Genomic DNA, 19,562 nt, shown 5'->3' on the forward strand with positions numbered 1-19,562 from the left:
TACAAACTCATCATCTGTATAGGATTCTCCATACTTCCTCAGTGTACAACCAATGATCATTCTGTTAAAGGAATTATCTGGAGAGGGGATGGCATCTCTGTTAAGGTAAACAGCCTTGTGATAAAGAGTAGAAAAAATAGATTGTAGAAACATGAAATTGAGGATATGGACCATGGATATGGGTCAAAGATATCTTTTATCTATCTCTTTGGTGGCCACAGTTGCTTGCAGGCTGCCCTTTTGCATGACGTTGCCATGATTCTAGTTATTTTAGGTTCTTAATTTTGTTAGTTTATTTTCACCCACGGGATAAACTTACTCAGCTGATCTGCATGGAAGCCGAAGGCACTTTGTGTTTGAACATTCCATTTAAGGTTGAAGCAGGGGAAAAGAATTAAGATAGAAATTGATTGTTGAAGGGCCTTTTGCAATTTCCGCTTTCCTAAAACAGAACATCCTTCTTCCTCAGCTACTGCTAACCTTTATTTAGAACAGAATAAATCACTGGACTCAAAATTTATGTTATACACTAAAGTCAGCTGGAAAACGACTTATCTTTTCACGGATTGTCATTATTCAAACTGTAAATTCAGTACCCTAGAATAATTTCACATCTTGTTGATGGCCTTTCACTGACCCAAAGTCCTCTCTGGGTTTTATGATGTAAGCATTGTTTGTGGTTACTCAACTCCCTTCTGCCCAACTTTCACAGAAGCTGACTCACCATTTGCTGAAAGCATCCCACCAGCTTTGCTATTGGTCAAATAAGTTTATTAGATTGAAGGTTTTGTTGTTGTTATTGTGTCTTTTTTCTCCCTTTTTGTACTTAAAAAAAGATTCAGAGTTTTTTTTTTGTTTTTTTTTTTTTGTTTTTTTGGTGTTTCAAAAATTCAGCTTTTGCATTCTCATGATTCTGGCATTGTCAATTGTAATTCTATGCCTTCTTTTAGAACTGTGGTAGAGGAAGATGTTTAGGTGTTTGACACTGCATATCTGCCATTCAGAACATTCCTGCCCTCCCCCTGTGCTGAAATGAAATGGAGCATGCAGAAGTGACTCCAAAGTTGAAGGGCAGAAGGAGGGGTCCTGGCAATGAAGGCTGAAGAACCTTTTATTCCCACCTTGCCTCCTGGCCCACCGGCAAACTCCTGCATTCAAATGTCCCCAGCACTCTGAAACCCTCAGGGCATCTCCAGGAGCCTCAGACTTGATCTGATCCGTTGAAGAGTCAACCTAGGGAAGAAGTGATTATGAACTGACAGTCTCCTTATCTAGAGCTGGACAGAAGTCAGATCTGATTGTAGTCTGTTCCTCATCTGAGGTATGTCAGGCTAGTCAACAGTTCTCCAAGTGAGAAAGTAAAAGAGTGGGTGAGGAGTGACAGATGGGGGTGTGTGACACTGTGACATTGATGAAATGACAACTGTGCTCATTGATATGAGCCTTGGGAACCAGGCCTCTCTGACTTTCCTTCCATAACTGCTGAGAGCACACAGCTGATAAGAGGCCCTAGAGCTCAGAAGGTGAGCGCTTTGGATTTTACAATTCCCTTGCCACCCTTAGCAGAAGGAGGAGTGAAATAAAGTTTAAAATGTGTCTCTTTATCCTTAAAAGACCACGGAGTCTGGGCGCGGTGGCTCACGCCTGTAATCCCAGCACTTTGGGAGGCCGAGGCGGGTGGATCACCTGAAGTCAGAAATTCAAGACCAGCCTGGTCAACATGGTGAAATTCCGTCTCTACTAAATTACCCGGGTATAGTGGCAGGCGCCTCTAATCCCAGCTACTCGGGAGGCTGAGGCAGGAGAATCGCTTGAACCTGGGAGGCAGAGATTGCAGTGAGCTGTGATCGCACCAATGCGCTCCAGCCTGGGGGACAAGAGCCAAACTTTGTCTCAAAAAAAAAAAAAGACCACTGGAAGTCCCTTTGTTTTTTCTATTGTCAACTCAGCCCTAAACAAAGTCTGGACTAGAATCTTTGAGGCCTTAGCTTCATACATTGAACTGTTTCCCCCAAACTGTCTAAATAGAAGTAGGACTCTGAGTCCTCTGAACAGTAAGAACACCTGCAGTTCAGACCTATGGAACTGGGGTCTGCCCATTAACCTACCTATATAAGGATAGCAAAGACTTCTGGAGCTTTTGTAAGATTCAAAATTTGTTCAGAATTAAGAACTTCTTGATATCCCATGGCTGTTGCTATAGCACCTTTAGTAACAGCCTGTCGTACTACAAATATACCTCTGGGCATTTTGGATGGGCAGGTCTACTATTAGATGCTTTGGTTTCAGGGGATAAAGAGCAAGCTCTGAAGAGCCCTAAGTAAAGCCGGGAAGTGCATGACTTTCTGTTGGCTGCCCCACCTCCTTCTCAATATCCATCTGTTCTCTTAGAATTGATTGCTAATCTTCCTCCTAGCTGCCATTTTTTGAGCATTACCAAATGCTGCGGAGGACACTATGCATTTCGTTTTCCCCCTGCCAGAGTTCTGTTCTCCTCATTTCATATGAGAGGAGAGAGGGCACTGAGGCTTACATAGTGAAGGAAACTGTGGGTGGTCAAGGAGCCAGGGAAAGGCAGAACTCCTGGCTGTATGCAGTGGGAAATGGATCTGTCTCTTGGCTTTGCTTTCCTGTTCCTGCTTTGACAGCCCTTTGAAGGTAAAAGTAAGCCAATGCCTACCCTCAGCCAAAATGTCAGATGATTCTTAAGGTTTTAATGTGACAACTGCTTAACTTGACTATAAGCACTTTGCCTTTGTCTCTGTAAACATTTGTAGTTTAAATAAAACTCAAAGACCGTAAAACCACAGAGATGAAACCATGGGATAGGGCTGCCATGAGGGCAGGGACTACCAAAGAGTCCTCAAATCATTCCAAGTTAGTGGCTCTGTGCTCGTAAGCCAAGCATTTCACAGCACAGCTCTTGCACATAACAGACACATAACCAGCTGATTAAAACTCAGTTCACATTCTCTGTAAGTGTAAGAGAAGCACAAGGAAAGCTGTTTTGGTTAACTTCAGTTTCTCTGAGAAAGCATCAGCTTTATACAGCAACTTCACATATGTATCTTTAAGTTTGAAATGCCCACTGTTCCTCGGTCAGCTTTTTGTTCTAGGTTGCAGATAACACTTGGATTTACACATTAAGAAAAATGAAAGAATGTTCTCTAGTTCATGAAAATTTGTTTGGCTTTATTTTACAGTGTTGTGAATTAACCAGATGTGAAGAAGGTGAGTTTAGTATGTTTGTTTACACTGAAGTGCCCTTATGATATTTTGTCTTGTTTGCCCCTGATTGCAATTTTAGTGCAAACATCCTTTTGGATGATCAGTTTCAACCCAAACTAACTGATTTTGCCATGGCACACTTCCGGTCCCACGTAGAACATCAGAGTTGTACCATAAATATGACCAGCAGCAGCAGTAAACATCTGTGGTACATGCCAGAAGAGTACATCAGACAGGGGAAACTTTCCATTAAAACAGACGTCTACAGCTTTGGAATTGTGAGTACCAACTGCCAGTTAACAAAGGAGGAGAGTTTATTGCCAAGAATGTTCTAGATTCTAAGAATTTTTCAAAGAGTTTTAACGTTTGACTCATTGATTTTCTGTTAGCCCGTCTTATATATTAATTTTTTGTAATCAAGCAATTAATAAAATATAAAGTCATTAATTAGAATGAACTGTATTCATAGTCATGGTTAATAGTTGCAACAAATTGTGTGTATATGTTTAAGATAGCTGACTTTCTATATATCCCTTGTAGGTCATAATGGAAGTTCTGACAGGATGTAGAGTAGTGTTAGATGATCCAAAACATATCCAGCTGGTAAGAATTGTTTTCATCCTGGCACCTATCTCTTGGTCATTTTCCGATCAAGTTCTCTGTGATAAAATTGTCTCCCTCTCTTCCAAGCGGGATCTCCTTATAGAATTGATGGAGAAGAGAGGCCTGGATTCATGTCTCTCATTTCTAGATAAGAAGGTGCCTCCCTGCCCTCGGAATTTCTCCATCAAGCTCTTCTGTTTGGCAGGCCAGTGTGCTGCAACGCGGGCAAAGTTAAGACCATCAATGGATGAAGTGAGTATATACATGGTTTTATTCAAAACTGAGTCCACAGAACCATGGAAAATCTAAACTAGATAAATTGTGTATCTAAGTGAATTATTTGTTAATGAGACAAATCGAGCCTCCAACAGAGAATTCCAGCATAGTAGTTAGTGTTTCCAGGTCAAAAAGCCACATCATTTGGTACTCTGGTAGAGGTCATTTCTAGGTGGAACCAAGACCCCACAAAAAATTTAATGTAAAGACATAAATGAGCAGTTTTCAGGGAATATTTTATTCAATTTTTTTTTTTTTTTTTTTTTTGAGACAGAGTCTCACTCTGTTGCCCAGGCTGGAGTGCAGTGGCACTGTCTCGGCCCACTGCAACCTCCACCTCTGTGATTCTACTGCCTCAGCCTCTCAACTAGCTGGGATTATAGGCACAAGCCACCACGCCTGGCTAATTTTTGTATTTTTAGTAGAGCCAGGGTTTCACATGTTGGCCAGGCTGGTCTCGAACTCCTGATCTCAAGTGATCCACCCTCCTCGGCCTCCTAAAGTGTTTAATCTTCATTAAGAGATCTGGCTCATTATAAATGCAGCATATATTTTCCTTATCCATTTTTAAAAAGTTATTAATCTATCCATAGGCTTAATCACCCATTCACTTATTTATTTGCACAAATAAACAAATAATTGTTTATTTGTTTCACCAACATGGGGAAACCACCATCTCTACTAAAAACACAAAAATTAGCTGGGCATGGTGGCACGTGCCTGTAATACCAGCTACTTGGGAGGCTAAGGCAGGAGGATTGCCCGAACCTGGGAGGTCGGGGTTGCAGTGAGCCGAGATTATGCCACTGCACTGCAGCCTGGGCAACAGAGTGAGACTCCGTCTCAAACAAAACAAAACAAAAACCCAACAACAACAACAAAACAAACTGGCATTTAAGAATTACAGGTTTATTTCCTCATTCCCTTCCAATCCTCCACATATTATGGTTGAAGTAAAAAATGTAGAGACTTGCCCAAGTTCACAAATCTAGTTGGTGGCAAATCTGAGGCTTAAGTCAGGTCTCTTGGTATTTACTTTAGTGTGGTTTCTTTTATACCTTGTTTTAAGTCACTTAATTTACTCCACAAAATAAAGGGGTTTAGCTAATTTTTAAGATCCCTTCTAATTCAAAACTCTATAGTTGAACTAATTTCATGAAAATGAAACAATATTCTTTATAGGTAGAGAGATAAAGGGTAAAAGGAAAGATTATTCAAACTTAGTTTAATGTCTATTTGCTTCTTTGTTAATTAGGTTCTAAATACTCTTGAAAGTACTCAAGCCAGCTTGTATTTTGCTGAAGATCCTCCCACGTCACTAAAGTCCTTCAGGTGTCCTTCTCCTCTATTCCTGGAGAATGTACCAAGTATTCCAGTGGAAGATGATGAAAGCCAGAATAACCATTTACTGCCTTCTGATGAAGGCTTGAGGATAGACAGAATGACTCAGAAAACTCCTTTTGAATGCAGCCAGTCTGAGGTTATGTTTCTGAGCTTGGACAAAAAGCCAGAGAGCAAGAGAAATGAGGAAGCTTGCAACATGCCCAGTTCTTCTCGTGAAGAAAGTTGGTTCCCAAAGTATATAGTTCCATCCCAGGACTTAAGGCCCTTTAAGGTAAATATGGATCCTTCTTCAGAAGCTCCAGGCCATTCTTGCAGGAGCAGGCCAGTGGAGAGCAGCTGTTCCTCCAAATTTTCCTGGGACGAATATGAACAACACAAAAAAGAATAAATTCCTCCAGAAGATAAAGAAAAGAGCAAGTATTGCCTAGGCACCTGAGTATAGGTATGACCTTGGGAAGACATTGGCTCCATAAGCAATGCCAAGATAATGATCAATAGTGAGTTTGGGTGACGCAGATAAACAATCTGGACAATTCCATTCCTTTTTTCCCAAACCCTCAGAGTGACTTAAAAAATCGTTTTATCAGGATAATTGTCTCATGACCAAATCCACACTCAATTAGAGCCATTCAAGATTCCTTAAGATCATGGGTTCTGACTTCAGACAAACAAAACAATCAAAACTTACCAAAAAGGGACTGGATTCTAATGTCTTCTCTATTATCCTCAGTGTGAGTCCCCAGAGCCTCCATCTGCCGAGAACATTCAGTTGGATTCCATCGTTTGGTTTAGCTTGCTTGCAAGGGTTGTAGGAAATGTCTGATTTGTAAATGTTAATAGATACCTTTGGAAAGAATCACCGGTTATTCTGATTGACCCCTCTTGTTTTGCGGTTAATCCCTGACTAGCCTGCTTGTCTGAAAATGAGCCAGGTTTACCTTTGGCTATGGCATGCTCTGTGTTGAAAGGGGATTTCTTCCCAAGATCTATCCTAAACTCTTAGGACAATTTATCCTGTATTGACTAATATTACAGCTTTTTAAAAACATACTTAGTGACCTATTGTATCCTAAGGAGACTATATGAAATGTCCATCAGGTAATTTTTATTCCTGAGAAAATGGCTGATCAAGGGCCTAGGTCAGCTTTTGGTTTAATCTACACCTTCCAACTCTGGGCCTTCACTCCTGCTGTTTCTTGGATCTCCCTCTTTTGAAATCCTACCAATCATCAGAGCTCTACAAAACTGCCATCCTCCTGAAAGCTTCCCTAATCTCTACAACCAGAAGTACTCCCTTTATCAGTATTGCCATAGCAATTTCTTTGTATTTCTATTTTATACTTATCACTTTTTGAATTATATCAAAGCTGCTTGTCTCATCTCTTTTACTAGGTTGTAAACTCCCTATATTAGTTTTCTATTGTTTTTGTAACACATTACCACAAATTTAGTGATCTAAAGTAACATAAATTAATTATTTTGCAGTTCTGGAGGTCAGAATTCCTTAGCATTCCTTCTGGAGGCTGTCGGGGAGAACTCACTGCCTTTCCTTTTCCAGCTTCTAGAGGCCACCTGCCTTCTTTGGCTCATGGTCTTTTCCTCCATCTTCAAAGCCAGCAATGTAACATTTCAGATCTCCCTCTCTCTCTGTCTCACTGTATCTTCACTAACCTCTTCCTCTCATTCTGGCCCTTCTGCCTGTCTTTTGTAAAGACCTTTGTGATTTCACTGGGCCCACTCATAAGCCAGGAAAATCTCTGTGTCTCAGATCCTTAATTTAATTATACCTGCAAAGTCCGTTTTCTCATGTAAAGTAACATATTCACAGGTTTCTGGAATTGGGACATGGACAGCTTTGGGGGACCATTACTCTGTCATACTCCCTGAGTATGTAAGGGCCATCTCTTCAGAACCTAACGTGTCATCCTACACAGAGCAGGTGTTTCCTTATAAATTAAGTTGAATTAAATTACCCCGATGAACCCACATAGTCGATAATTCAGCTATAAGAAACATTGCTGAGTAAATAATGACTCTTTATGATGATGGGTAGACACACTGAAGAAAACCATTTTCAGAGGATTTACTGAATCTTCCTCTCCAAGAAGCTTGTAACAGAAGGGTAAACCTCTAGTTTCTTGTCCAGCAGAGGAATAGGCGCATGTCTTTTGTTTTATTTTATTTAATTTTTTTGGTGAGTCAGTATAGTTGGGTTAATCGTACTCACATTAGATTCCATGTTGAAGAACAACTAATCAAAGAAGAAAATCATCAGGAATCAGGGTGAGATTAACAGACCAAGGTCAGAAACATGGAGTTACAATTCTCCAAAAAGGCACAAAGTGAGATTAAAAACACAGTGAGTCTTAGTCTGATTGACAGGCTTTATGCAGGCCCTGGGTAAGCAGTTGGAAGAGCCCATGCCCACCACTGCTCTGTGGGGTACCTGGCTGCCCAGAGCTCTCTGCTCCATCTGATCACCACACATATGAAAGGGTTGGACTAAACTTCATATGACTTTTATTCCTGTGACCTGTCCTAGTTTGGCAACTCTTGATTACACATGTTAATGAAAGGAAGCAGCAAAAGTCTTTGACATTTGGTTTACATATTGCAAACCATTCTGAGGCCCATTTAGCTTATTTTAGAGATGTAATCTGAGATTATATTGGCTGAATTGGGAAAATTAGCCTGGAATCATTTGAAGTTGCCACTAATAATTCACAAAAAAAGATCATCAAGAATTGACTCTGTGTTAAACTGTTTTTCACTTAGAATATAGACTCCCACCAGTACATTCAATGAAGGGTCGTTAAGGAAGGTCTGATTAACACCAGGCCCATACAATTACTCAGCACATATAATCTGTTGGTATTATGTTGATTTGAACTTGCTTAGCCGACTTAAAGCAGGGTTTCTCAAACTGTAGTATGCATCAGAATGACTTAGAAAGTTGGTTAAAAACACGGATTGCTGGGTCTACCCAGCTTCTGATGCAATAGTTCTGAGGTTAGAAATTTTGCTTTCTAATAAGTTCCCAGGTGATACAGATGCCAATGATGTGAAGCCCACTCTTCGCATCAGTGAAAACCACTGCCTTAAAGTGCTCTTAAATTGTTATAGATTGGTAGATCTTACCTTTCCATCACTGGTATCTTTTTTGAGAAAAGGATCCTTTCTTTTCATTCCATTAGATTCATCCTATTACCTAGAATGTTGGTTAGCACAGAGTGGGAGCTCTAGAAAGATTGTTGACCAATGATCTTATTGACTAGATCATCTTTCTAGAGTATGACTATTTTGGACACCTCAAAGATGAAGTCAGATAAGCTGGAAGTGACCTGATTAATGTTGTGGTAAGCAGATGCCACTGTGGCTGGGAAGTGCCAAATCTTCTGTTGAGTGATTCAGTCTTCCTGACTAGATTTGCCTTCTAGTGGGCTTACTAATAAGCGTTAGTTGATATGAATTAAATGTTGCACCTTTCTATGGGTAGTAAGAGGATACCTTTATGGTTTCATGGTGTGGAGACCAAGATACATAAGAAAGCAAGAGTGAGCCTCCAGGTGTTCCCTCTGATCAGTAAACATGAATTCATAATTTCACTTACTCTCATTTTTGTAATGCACTGTGAGCAATCCTCCAGGCAGATCCTATTTACTAAGCTTCTTCAGGCTTTTGTCCCATTTTATAATGCCCAAACACATGGAGAAAACATTCTGTTGTTTTTGAAAATAGGTATGGGATTTCTGACATAATCAATTTTATTGACTTCTTGAGTTATAATGATCTGTGACTCTCTGCATAATATTGTAGTTTTATAGGGTGGCACATCACCCTGTGTAAAACAACTTTTATGACCTGAGGACTGATGAGTACAGGAAGTGAGGTTTATCATGAGTAGCATTTATTAAGCATCTGCTAGAATCAAAGCACTGCATTTGCTACTAGGGTACCAAATAAGACACAAACAGTTTAGTAAGGAAGATAGGGCATCTACCCAAGTCAACAGTTCAGTGACATCTGTTATTTGAACCACACATCAATGGAACTGAAAGTAATTGCTGAAAGGGTGAGAAGAAGGAATAGATTACTATGCATTTTTGAGAAGGTGAAGAAGGCTTCTTGGGGAAGGTGTCTAAAAAGAGATAAGGAATTAAGAGAAATAGAAAAGAGCACTGATGAAGCATTCAGGATGGTTATTCAGGGAATTGGGGGTCCACAGCAGCTGTGCACAACCATCCCTGACACCATAAAAATGGGGTAAGGATAAAAGGAACTGGGTCTAGAGCTTTGCATGTTTTTTTCTGGTTAACCCTCAGAGTCACCATGAAGATGTGAATCCCATCTTATAGGTGAGGACACTGAGTCAGGAAACTAACTTGCTGAAATCAAGTCCTCCCAGTCCTCCCATCAGGTCCTCCCAGATCTGGAGGAGCCAGGGTTTGAATTCACATTTGTCTGACTTCAAAATCCATGCTTTTTCTTGTGTTCCACATTGCACAATGGAGCCACTGCCAGTTCAAGCTCCTACGAAGAGGGATGGATGTGAAAAGTCATTTGCTGATTCCACAGACTTTTAGTAGGTACCATGTCTCCTGCCTTTTTCACTATCCTACTCCTCTGCTACAACTTCTCTGCTACAGGCACCCACTCTGCAGTTACTTGATATAAGTTAAATGAATCCATCCATCCAAATGTCCTTTCACTGAATAAGTACTTATCAATGGCTTCCTTTGTATCAGGCACTATTCTAGGAGCTGGGGCTACAGTGCGGATGGAAACCAGCAAATCTCGCTGCCCTCATGGAGCTTACATGTGAGTGAATAAATCTCACAGAGTTCTCCTGTCATAAGTTCTGGCTCCTCTGCCAGCTCTTCCAAATAGGTTCAGAGAGGTTTTCTCCTTGTCCTGTTGTGTGACTGATAATCCCATGGTGGCCCTCACTTTGCTATTCATATGCACTAAGTAGTTTATAGTGTGCTTTGTGATTGGCAATTGTGACAGATTCTATTCTTCTATTGGTATGTGGTTTCTTTGGGGCATTTGTTTGGATACTGATGGCATCTTCTAGGAAGTCTGAGGCACCTACACAAACCTCAGGTCACTATCACGTGATACTGGAGTTGCCTGTTAAATTATATTTCTTCTTCCACAAAACTGCAGCAAGGTCTACATCCTGCTCATTTTTGGATCCCTAATAGTTGGCACAGTACCTGGTGCATAATATGGTTCAACAAATATTTGTAAAATGAATGAATCAAATAGTCCTTCAAAGCATCTTCAAAAGCATTAATAAATCTGGATTGCACCTGAAGTTTATCTTTCTAGTATTCAGAATATAAGCAAATCCTTGCTTAAATTATTCCATTTTACCATTCTTGAATAAAAGCTATTAATTTTAAATACTAATATCTGAGATATCTTTGAAAAGAAGATTAGTCATTGTATATGTTGCTTGTAAATTTTCTCTATTGTGGAAAATATTCCAAAACCATGTCTAAGCAATGATAAACCAGTGTTCTGGCAGGGAAAAAACTGATGTTTGTTGTGTTTTGTATCTGTCTTCCTGTTCCAAATCATTTATATATACTTGATGGTCTATGGAATTGACTTGCAAGTATTTTCCTGGGAGGCATTTTTATTCCAAAGACCTGTATTGCCTGCCAAACCTTCATTTAAGAAACTCATTATGGATGTCATCTGCATCATTGCAAACTGTTTCTGGTCATCTCTTTAAAAAGCAAGATAATATTTACAGAGGTTTACATTGGCTCTTGAATATTACAATATTCTCATAGACAAACATTAATTGGAATGGAGGTAAGGTGGTAGGAATTGCTTACTTGCGGAAATGCAGGCTCATTGTTGTGTCTAGCAGGTGCTAGGTGCATTCACACATCTCTTAAGCTTTAAACAACCTATTGAGCCGGTTGCCACTTCCTTGATCTATTAGATCAAAGAAAATGAGGCTTAAAGGAGTTGGCTCTTGCCATAAGTCACACTACTGATGGAATGAGAATACAAACCAAAAACACTTTATTCAAGTCCAGGAAATATCTGCCTTGAAAAAGGGTAACTTAAAAATTCAAAGTATCCCCAATTTGAATATGAAAACAGTTAATAAAGATACGTGTGTTTTTATTTTATTATTATTTATCTTGTCCTCCCATATTGGCAAAGATTGAAGCAATTGAAAGAAATGACATTCTTGTTCACTACTGGCAGGAGTGAAAATTGGTAGAACCTTTGTAGAAGGCAATTTGGCAACATATATCAAAAACCTAAATGTTGATACACTTTTACCAAGCAGTTTGTTTAGGAATTTATCCTAACAAATAAAAGTTGTCCAAGTCTTTAAACATGAGCCTGAACATATACTTCATGATGTTTATGATATTAAAACATTGGAAACAACTGAAATATCCTTCAGTAGAAGATGGATTAAATAAATTCCATGCAGTTGTCATTTAAAAATATTTAGATGTATGTTTATTGCTATGGATATATGTTCCCAAAATATTATTGAATCAAAAAGCAGAGTACAGAATATACATTTAATATGAGCTCATTTATAACATTGAATGTTTTAAGATAATACATGTTTCATAGAGAAATCTTTCACCAAATGTTAACGATGGTTTTTTTCCGGGTGGTGGTATTTGGCTGATCTTTACGTTCTTCAGACTCTTATGTATTTGAAACTTTTATAATGAACATATATCATTTTTATTAGAAAAGAATAAAGTTTTTGTTAAAAAAACAGTCATTTTCTACATTTCTACATTTACTTGGCTCTTTGCTTGGTTGTGCCCTTGGTGGCCACTAGCAACTAGTAATAATGCTTCTATTCCACTGCTCTTTATTATTTTTATCTTCCTACCTTAGTAACCGAAGCTACGAAATAGATTTATCTGGTATCCTTTGAGTAACGAGTTTTGAGAGGGCATGTGACAAAGCAATGCAAGAGGCAAAAACCAGATAAGCTGAAATACAGAAAAGCAGAGTACAGATCACAGGACACAACTGAGAGTCTTTTGTAATTACATATTAGTTGATTTTGCTAAAATCTTTTAAAAATTACCCGTAAGATTTATACTTACAAATTCCTACTTCAAGGAGTTATCTACAGTTAAATGAGAAGATCTTCGTGGAGATAAATTTTCCACTACGAAGTATGCGTTCTCTAGACTTGTACTCCACTGTCCATTTTTAGTTTACATAAAATTTTTACCTTGCTGTAGTTTTAGTTGGAAATAAAACTTGCAGCAGTGCAGAGGAAATGTGACTGAATACGGTGTTTTTCTATAGCAGGTAGAGATGGAACCTATATAACGATGCTAATGGGATTCACAATGCATTAATTATAAAGGGAAATAGCAAAGGATACTCCAGGGTAAAATAGCAACTCTAATGAGTTCTAGCTGGGAGGACTGTTTTGTGCACATAACTAAGTTACAAAAGTGTGTAAGTATGATTTAAAAACATACTTCCTAGGCAGATCCATCTAAAAGATAAATGAGTGCTGGTTTTTAAGAGCATAAAAGAGGCACAATTTTTTTTATGATACCAAATTAATGTTTCCATGCTACTTTGTGTTTTCTAGAAGGAAAATGCCAACTGATACAACTGTACCCTCACTGCAAAGAGTTCAGCAAAAGAGAATTTAGGAAATCTAATACACATAGTGTAAAATGGGATCATTTCTAAATAGCACATTAGAGTGAGGTTACTCTAGTGATCTTCTTAATGTTCTTAATAACATTATTCACTAATTATAATTTCATGTCGTTCTAAATGTGTATAGGCTAATTACAGTGCAGTTGCTGGACCATTAAACACTCGGTCTTATGATATTACTTTTTCTTTTGATTATAACCCAGGATTTTATAAAAGACCTACAATGACTTCAGCCAAGAGTAAATATGAATATATGACTTTTTATTGTTTTTATTTTGTATGTCTTAGAGGAAAATTTAAGATTCTAGCATGCTTACATAGTCAAAAATGCATGTTTATATTAACTCACTGCTGGCAGCTCTAAGGCTATTACTTGAGACAGCAGGCAGAGCAATCTCTGACATTTTCATTATGCATTTGTCTAGCAGCTTGAAGAGGGGAAATAATTCATGTGATTATGAATAGCCTATCTTGGTCATTAAAATGTATTTCCCTAATAAAAAAATGATCACTGTATTTTACAAGAAATATTCTGACATGTCCCCATCTTTCTTTCTATCTCATATCCTAGCATTATCATTCCTAATTTCAAAAGCAGCTGAACAAACCAAGTAGCATTACCGCCTCCTGTTTAAAAGGTCTCATCAATTACAGTGAAACTACACCTTCATTTCACTTTAGTCTCTATTTCCAAGGACACACTCTAGACCCTATCACCACCTGCAACTGCTACATATCAGGAATCATAATATTTTTCCATAAACAAAAATGGTATGTTTTGTGACCTCATGAAGATCCTATTATCTGATCTGTCAGTGTTCTCCAAAGAAACAGAGTCAATAGGATATATGTAGATGGGTAAGAGGAGACTTATTATGGGAATTGGCTCCCATGATTATAGAGGCTAAGAAGTTTCATAATCTGCCATCTGCACACTGAAGAGCCAGGAAAGTCAGTGGGGTAATTCTGTCCAAGTCCAAAGGTCTGAGAAGGGGGTATTGGGGCACTGGTTTCAGAGTCCAGAGGCCTGAGATCAAGATCTCTGATGTCCAAGGGCAGGAGAAGATGGATGCTCCAGCTTAAGATAGAAAGTGAATTATCCCTTCCTCTGTCTTTTTGTTCTATCTGGGCCCTCAAGAGCTGGGGTGACGGCCACCTGCATGATGAGGGCTTCTTTACTCAGTGCACCAATTCAAATGCTAATCTCTTCCAGGGGTGCCCTCATGGAAACACCCAGAAATGATGGTTTACCTACTACCCAAGTCAAGTTGATATATAAAATTAACCATCACAGTTGTTTAGGCTTCCTTCCCTGATGGCAGGCACCACACCTCCATTCCTGAAGGGTCTAAGTCCTTAGTGATCCTGCCTTTTTTGGAGTATTATGATTTTACATCAACATTCACTCCTGGATGCGGAACCATTAGCACCCAGAAGTCCCTGGATTCCAGACTTAAGCCTCCCTGCTCTCATTGTGTTCATGAATCTGATTTCCTCTTGATAACTGCAATCAATACCCAGGGCCATAGAATGACGTCTTTCTTTCTTGGTTCAGTGGCATGAAGAACACAAAATGACAGTGTCTCCACTCCCTGGTGCGTAAGCCCTGTTGTGTCCACATGGAATCATTTCTCACTTGAGCTCCAAGACCTTTCAATTAGCAGAACTCAGAGTTGAAGAGATAGAAAGCCAAAAACAGAAAACAAAAACAAAACATGAGTGGGTACCTAGAAGTAAAAGTGAGAAGAGCCATTTCGACTTCACCCTTTGGTTGCCAGACCTCTGTATTCTGGCTGTGAATGAAATAGCACCATGGATCAGTCTTTGATTTAAAGCCTGTGGTCATCCAGCCTCACAGAGTGTTGTCCTCCAGCTGACAGCATAGCTGAGCTCTCAGTAGGCCATTTCAAAGTTCTATAAAGCCAACTGCTTTATGAAGTACACAGTAAGACCAGCAGAATTCCACGAGTGCAAGCCCCATTGCCTTATTATTTTACTTTATAATTTAATTTTTTATTTTTTTCTGAGACAGGGTCTCACTCTGTCACCCAGGCTAGAGTGCAGTGATGTGATCTCAGCTCACTGCAACCTCTGCCTCCTTGGTTCACGTGATCCTCCCACCTTAGCCTCCTGGGTAGCTGGGACTACAGGCACATGCCACCATGCCCAGCTAATTTTTCATTTTTTCATTTTTTACTTTTTTGCAGAGACAGGAGTCTCACTCTTGCCCAGGCTGGTCTCAAACTCCTGGGCTCAAGCAATTCACCTGCTTTGGCCTCTCAAAATGCTGGGATTACAAGGGTGAGCCACCAAGCCCAGCTGCCTCACTTATTTTACTATAAAATGAGTTCTGCATCAGAGCTGTGTTTAAGGAGATACTATAAACCTACCAACCAAGGTCCTGACAGAGGCCCTGTGGGCAGGAAAGGCAAATCCATATCCAGACTAAGCATCAAATCTGGTGAGGACAAATCACTGCTCCTTCCATGCTAGAAGGGCCCACTGCAGTCAACCTGTCACCAAATAACTAGTAGGCCAGTTCCCCTGAGGAATGATGCCAAGTTAAAGCTCAGCATTGACTTCTGCTGTTGGCAGTTCAGGCACTTGGCTGCAGTGATAACCACATCAGCTTCAATGCAGAGAAACCCACACATAACTTTCATTCCTGTTGCCATGGCCACATAATACCCCCTACACCAGACTTAATGCTTCTGGCACTGAATCTGGAACCAAGTTGTTTTGAAAAATATTGTCTTGTACGCCTTCGTATTTCTTACGGCTCTTGGGAGGGGTCTATGAACACAAAGCAATCAATAGGTATTACATTGCTGGCATAAAGGATGGAAAGAAAGGCAAGGGAAATTCCAAGTAGACTGTGGCAGAATGGAACAGCATAGAAACCACAGACGAGCATGTAAATGAGCCTGAACTGATGGAGAGCAGTTAGAAAATAGTACAGAATAATTTGAAGAAGTAAAATCTGGTATTTCACAGAGCCCTTTGAATAACAGGTTGAATAATTTGCACTTTATCTGAGAGGAAGGCCTTAAGCATTTTAATCAATTAAATAAAATATTAGGAATTGATAGGCACATAAAAGTAACCTTGCACACCTTTTGATGAAAGCAGATATCCTCTCTAGAAGGCCTTTTGATGAATTCTCATCCAGGGTGTGCTGTAAAAAATCCCAGGGAGAGCATTATTTTGAGAAGAGAGGAAGAAATCATTTTTCCGCTTTCCTGCAGTTTCTTTCCTACTTTTATAAGGAGGGGTGGCGTGACCTCATGGTGAGAAGGTGAAGACCTGCCATTTCAGGGACTGGGTTAGTACCAGGATACTGATGAGGCAGGGCCAGGGCACAGGTAGGCTCTGAGACTCTCTCCAGGGGATCACTTGCCCCTCACTTCCTGCTGCCTCCTCGCCTGCGTAGAAAGCGTAGAAAGCACAGCCTGGACAGGAGGGGAGGTTGTTGGAAGCTCCCCTCCTGTCTAGGTATGGGTCCCTGCTGAGCTCATTGCTCTCCTTTATCAGCAGTGTGGTAGACTTTCTTCCTGGCTCTCCCAATTATCTTTTGCTTTGAAATCTAAGCAGGTGGATGAGATGTGATTACCTTTCCCAGTCAGCCCACTGCATTAACAGCTATTTCTACCTGGCTGAGAGTTCTCTCAGACTGGACTTAATCTGCTTCCACTCCTAGGCATTCAGAATAAGCCTAATTTTACTCCTGTGTATATTCCTACAATGATTTTAAAAGGTTGTTATTTCTATTTTTCTCTATCCTGAGAAAATAGCGGGAAAATTTTTAATTTTAATTCATCAGTAACCCTCTTAACATTTGTCATCCTAAATCCAATGTAAAACCTTAAATATGCCAGATGAAAAAAATCCTCATTTATTATGTTATTTAATTTGGGTAGGGCTCTGTTAATTTAGTCTAAGGTTGTGTAAGTGTAGATGCATGCACGCATGCACATGTGTGTATATGTGTGTTGAAGTCATCATTCCATACTAGTTCTGACCTTGTGGATCTACCAAGGCCTTGGGGTCCTTTTCACATAAACTGCCAGTTTATGTGAAAACATCTCCTTCAACCATTCCTTGTGCAATTGATTTTTATACACTAAAACAGAGCTCTTACGTTTTTATTGTTTTAATACTACTCAATTATTTTTAAGCGATTTTATCTGCATCATAGTTCAGTTCTATCTTGTTTGTTTTCACTCATTGATCCAACTCGAGTTGGATAACTCTCCATTTCCTACCACTTTCCTCTTGACCAGTCAGCTCCATCCACACTCACCTTCTCGCAGGCCAAGCTTGTTCCCATCTCAGGACGTTTGTGCTTGCTGGTCCCCTGCCTGGAATTCTCTTCCCACAGAATGTCTCCCTCTGCTATTACTCTCTATTGTCTTTTTCATTATGGCGATTTCCTTCACTTCTTTTGTCACGACATGACATTATATTAGATATTTATTTGCTTATTTTTCATCAGCCTTCTTCCTTAGAATATAAAACCTGTGAAGTCAAGGACTTTAACTTTTCACCACTGGATCTCCAGAACTTGGAAAGTTTCCTGAAACATAATAGATGCTTAATAATCATTGTTTGAGTACATGAATTAAATAGTCATTTAAATTCTTAATTTGATCAGCAAAACTTTTTTTTGGCTCCTTCTTCCAGATTGTATCATTGACCACTTGGGAAAAGCTGCTTTCACCATCCACAAAATTGCTGATTAAAAAGTGCTGTACAGGATAAAGGTAATTTCAGAACCACATGGTCCTCTACCAAATAGTCTCTATTAGGTTTACATCTTTTCAATTATTAGAAAATCTTTGGAAATAAATTCAAGCAACTCTGATTTCATCTCATTTTCCAACATATATTTCTCTATCCTTAATATAAAACATGATCAAAATTCCTTTAAATCACATAAAGGACCTTCAAAAACTGGTCCCAAACAATCTTTCCAACATTTATATTTCATCACTACCACCTTTCTACTTCCTTCCCACAGACTTCGTGTCTTTTGTTCTAGTCTCACTAAATGTGTTATGATTCTTAAAGCATGCCATGGTCCTCATCTCCATGCCTTATATAGGAGCCGCCAGCAGCACCTGGGCTGTGGACCAGTACCAGTCCATGGCCTGTAGGAACTGGGCTGTATTTATTACCCAGTCTGTGTCATTTTGTTACAGCAGGAAGTAAGCAGCTAGTGAGCGAGCATGACCGCCTAAGCTCTGCCTCCTATCAGATCAGTGGCTTCATTAGATTCTCATAGGAGTGCAAACCCTATTGTGAGCTGCACACACGAGGAACCTAGGCTGTGTGCTCATGAGAATCTAATGCCTGATGACCTGAGGTGGAACAGTTTCATCCCGAAACCATACCACTCACTTCTTGGTCTGTGGAAGGATTGTCTTCCACGAAACTGTTTCCTGGTGTGAAAAAGTTTGGGGACCACTGCCTTAGCATACCTGTTCCAGTTACCTAGAATGCCTCCTCTCCCCACCCTCACCTCCAGACAGATGGATCTATCCTTGATGTAGCAAAAATGCCACTTCCTCCATGAATCCTTCCCAAACTTCCCCAAGTGATTAATCATGCCCTCTCTTGTTCTCGCTCAGTAATTTTGATGATTCTTCAGTATTTAGCCTGTAGTTTCATTATTGCTACCATATTATTTATGGGTCTCTTTCCAGGGATAAAAGTTTTATCTCTTCCAGGCTATGGACTTAGATACCCATTAATATCCATTGAATAAAGTGGAAAACATGATGAAATATTTTGTTCATTGTTTGCTATAGTTTCATGAAAGCAGGCCACACCCAATGGTACTGACTGACATCCCAGACTGGCTTCTATCAAGGTGGCATTCACCTAGATGAGTTTCGTGGGGTCCATCTTACACTTGCTATCTCAGAAGCCAGAATTCCTGTTTCACTGGAATGAGATCACCTCTCAATGGTAGATTTGCATTGACCAGATTCACGTAGATGGGTAAAAACCAGAATACCTGTTGTCTACTGCTATGGTTTGAATGTTTGTGTCGCCCCTAAAATTCACATTGAAACCCTACTACAATAGTATTAAGAGGTGGGGTCTTTAGGATGTGATTAAGTATGACGGCTCCAACCTCATGAATGGGATGAGGTGCCCTTATCAAAGGGCTCCAGGAAGCTAGCTAGCCTTTTTGCTCTTCCACCTTTCACCATGTGAGGACAGAGCAACAAGATGCCATCTTGGAAGCAGAGAGTAGTCTGCACCAGACACTGAATCTGCTGGTGCCTTGGCTGTGGACTTTGCAGGCTCTAGAACTGTGAGAAATTAATTTTTATTATTTATATATTACCCAGTCTGTGGTATTTTGTTATAGCAGCACAAATGGACTAACACTTCTGCTTTCCAATGATAAATATAACTATTCAGAC

General features: G+C 39.7%; 1 protein-coding gene across 3 annotated transcripts in view; it reads left to right on the forward strand.

Annotated features, from left to right (window-relative positions):
• IRAK3 (interleukin 1 receptor associated kinase 3) overlaps nucleotides 1-5,840 on the forward strand; it is a 52,459-nt gene extending 46,619 nt beyond the window's left edge. For 2 of the 3 annotated variants that reach the window (XM_005571462.4, XM_005571463.4), the window contains 4 exons: nucleotides 3,308-3,506; nucleotides 3,769-3,831; nucleotides 3,919-4,083; nucleotides 5,363-5,840. In XM_005571462.4, coding sequence (XP_005571519.1) covers nucleotides 3,308-3,506; nucleotides 3,769-3,831; nucleotides 3,919-4,083; nucleotides 5,363-5,839 — 904 coding nt within the window. In that variant the 3' untranslated portion in view covers nucleotide 5,840. Of the gene's footprint in view, nucleotides 1-950; nucleotides 3,154-3,307; nucleotides 3,507-3,768; nucleotides 3,832-3,918; nucleotides 4,084-5,362 lie in introns of those variants that run through there. The other variant, XM_074007358.1, reaches the window with a different exon arrangement.
• The last annotated feature ends 13,722 nt before the right edge of the window (nucleotides 5,841-19,562 follow it).

Source organism: Macaca fascicularis, chromosome 11 (genome assembly GCF_037993035.2).
Source record: "Macaca fascicularis isolate 582-1 chromosome 11, T2T-MFA8v1.1".
NCBI classification, from domain to species: domain Eukaryota; kingdom Metazoa; phylum Chordata; class Mammalia; order Primates; family Cercopithecidae; genus Macaca; species Macaca fascicularis.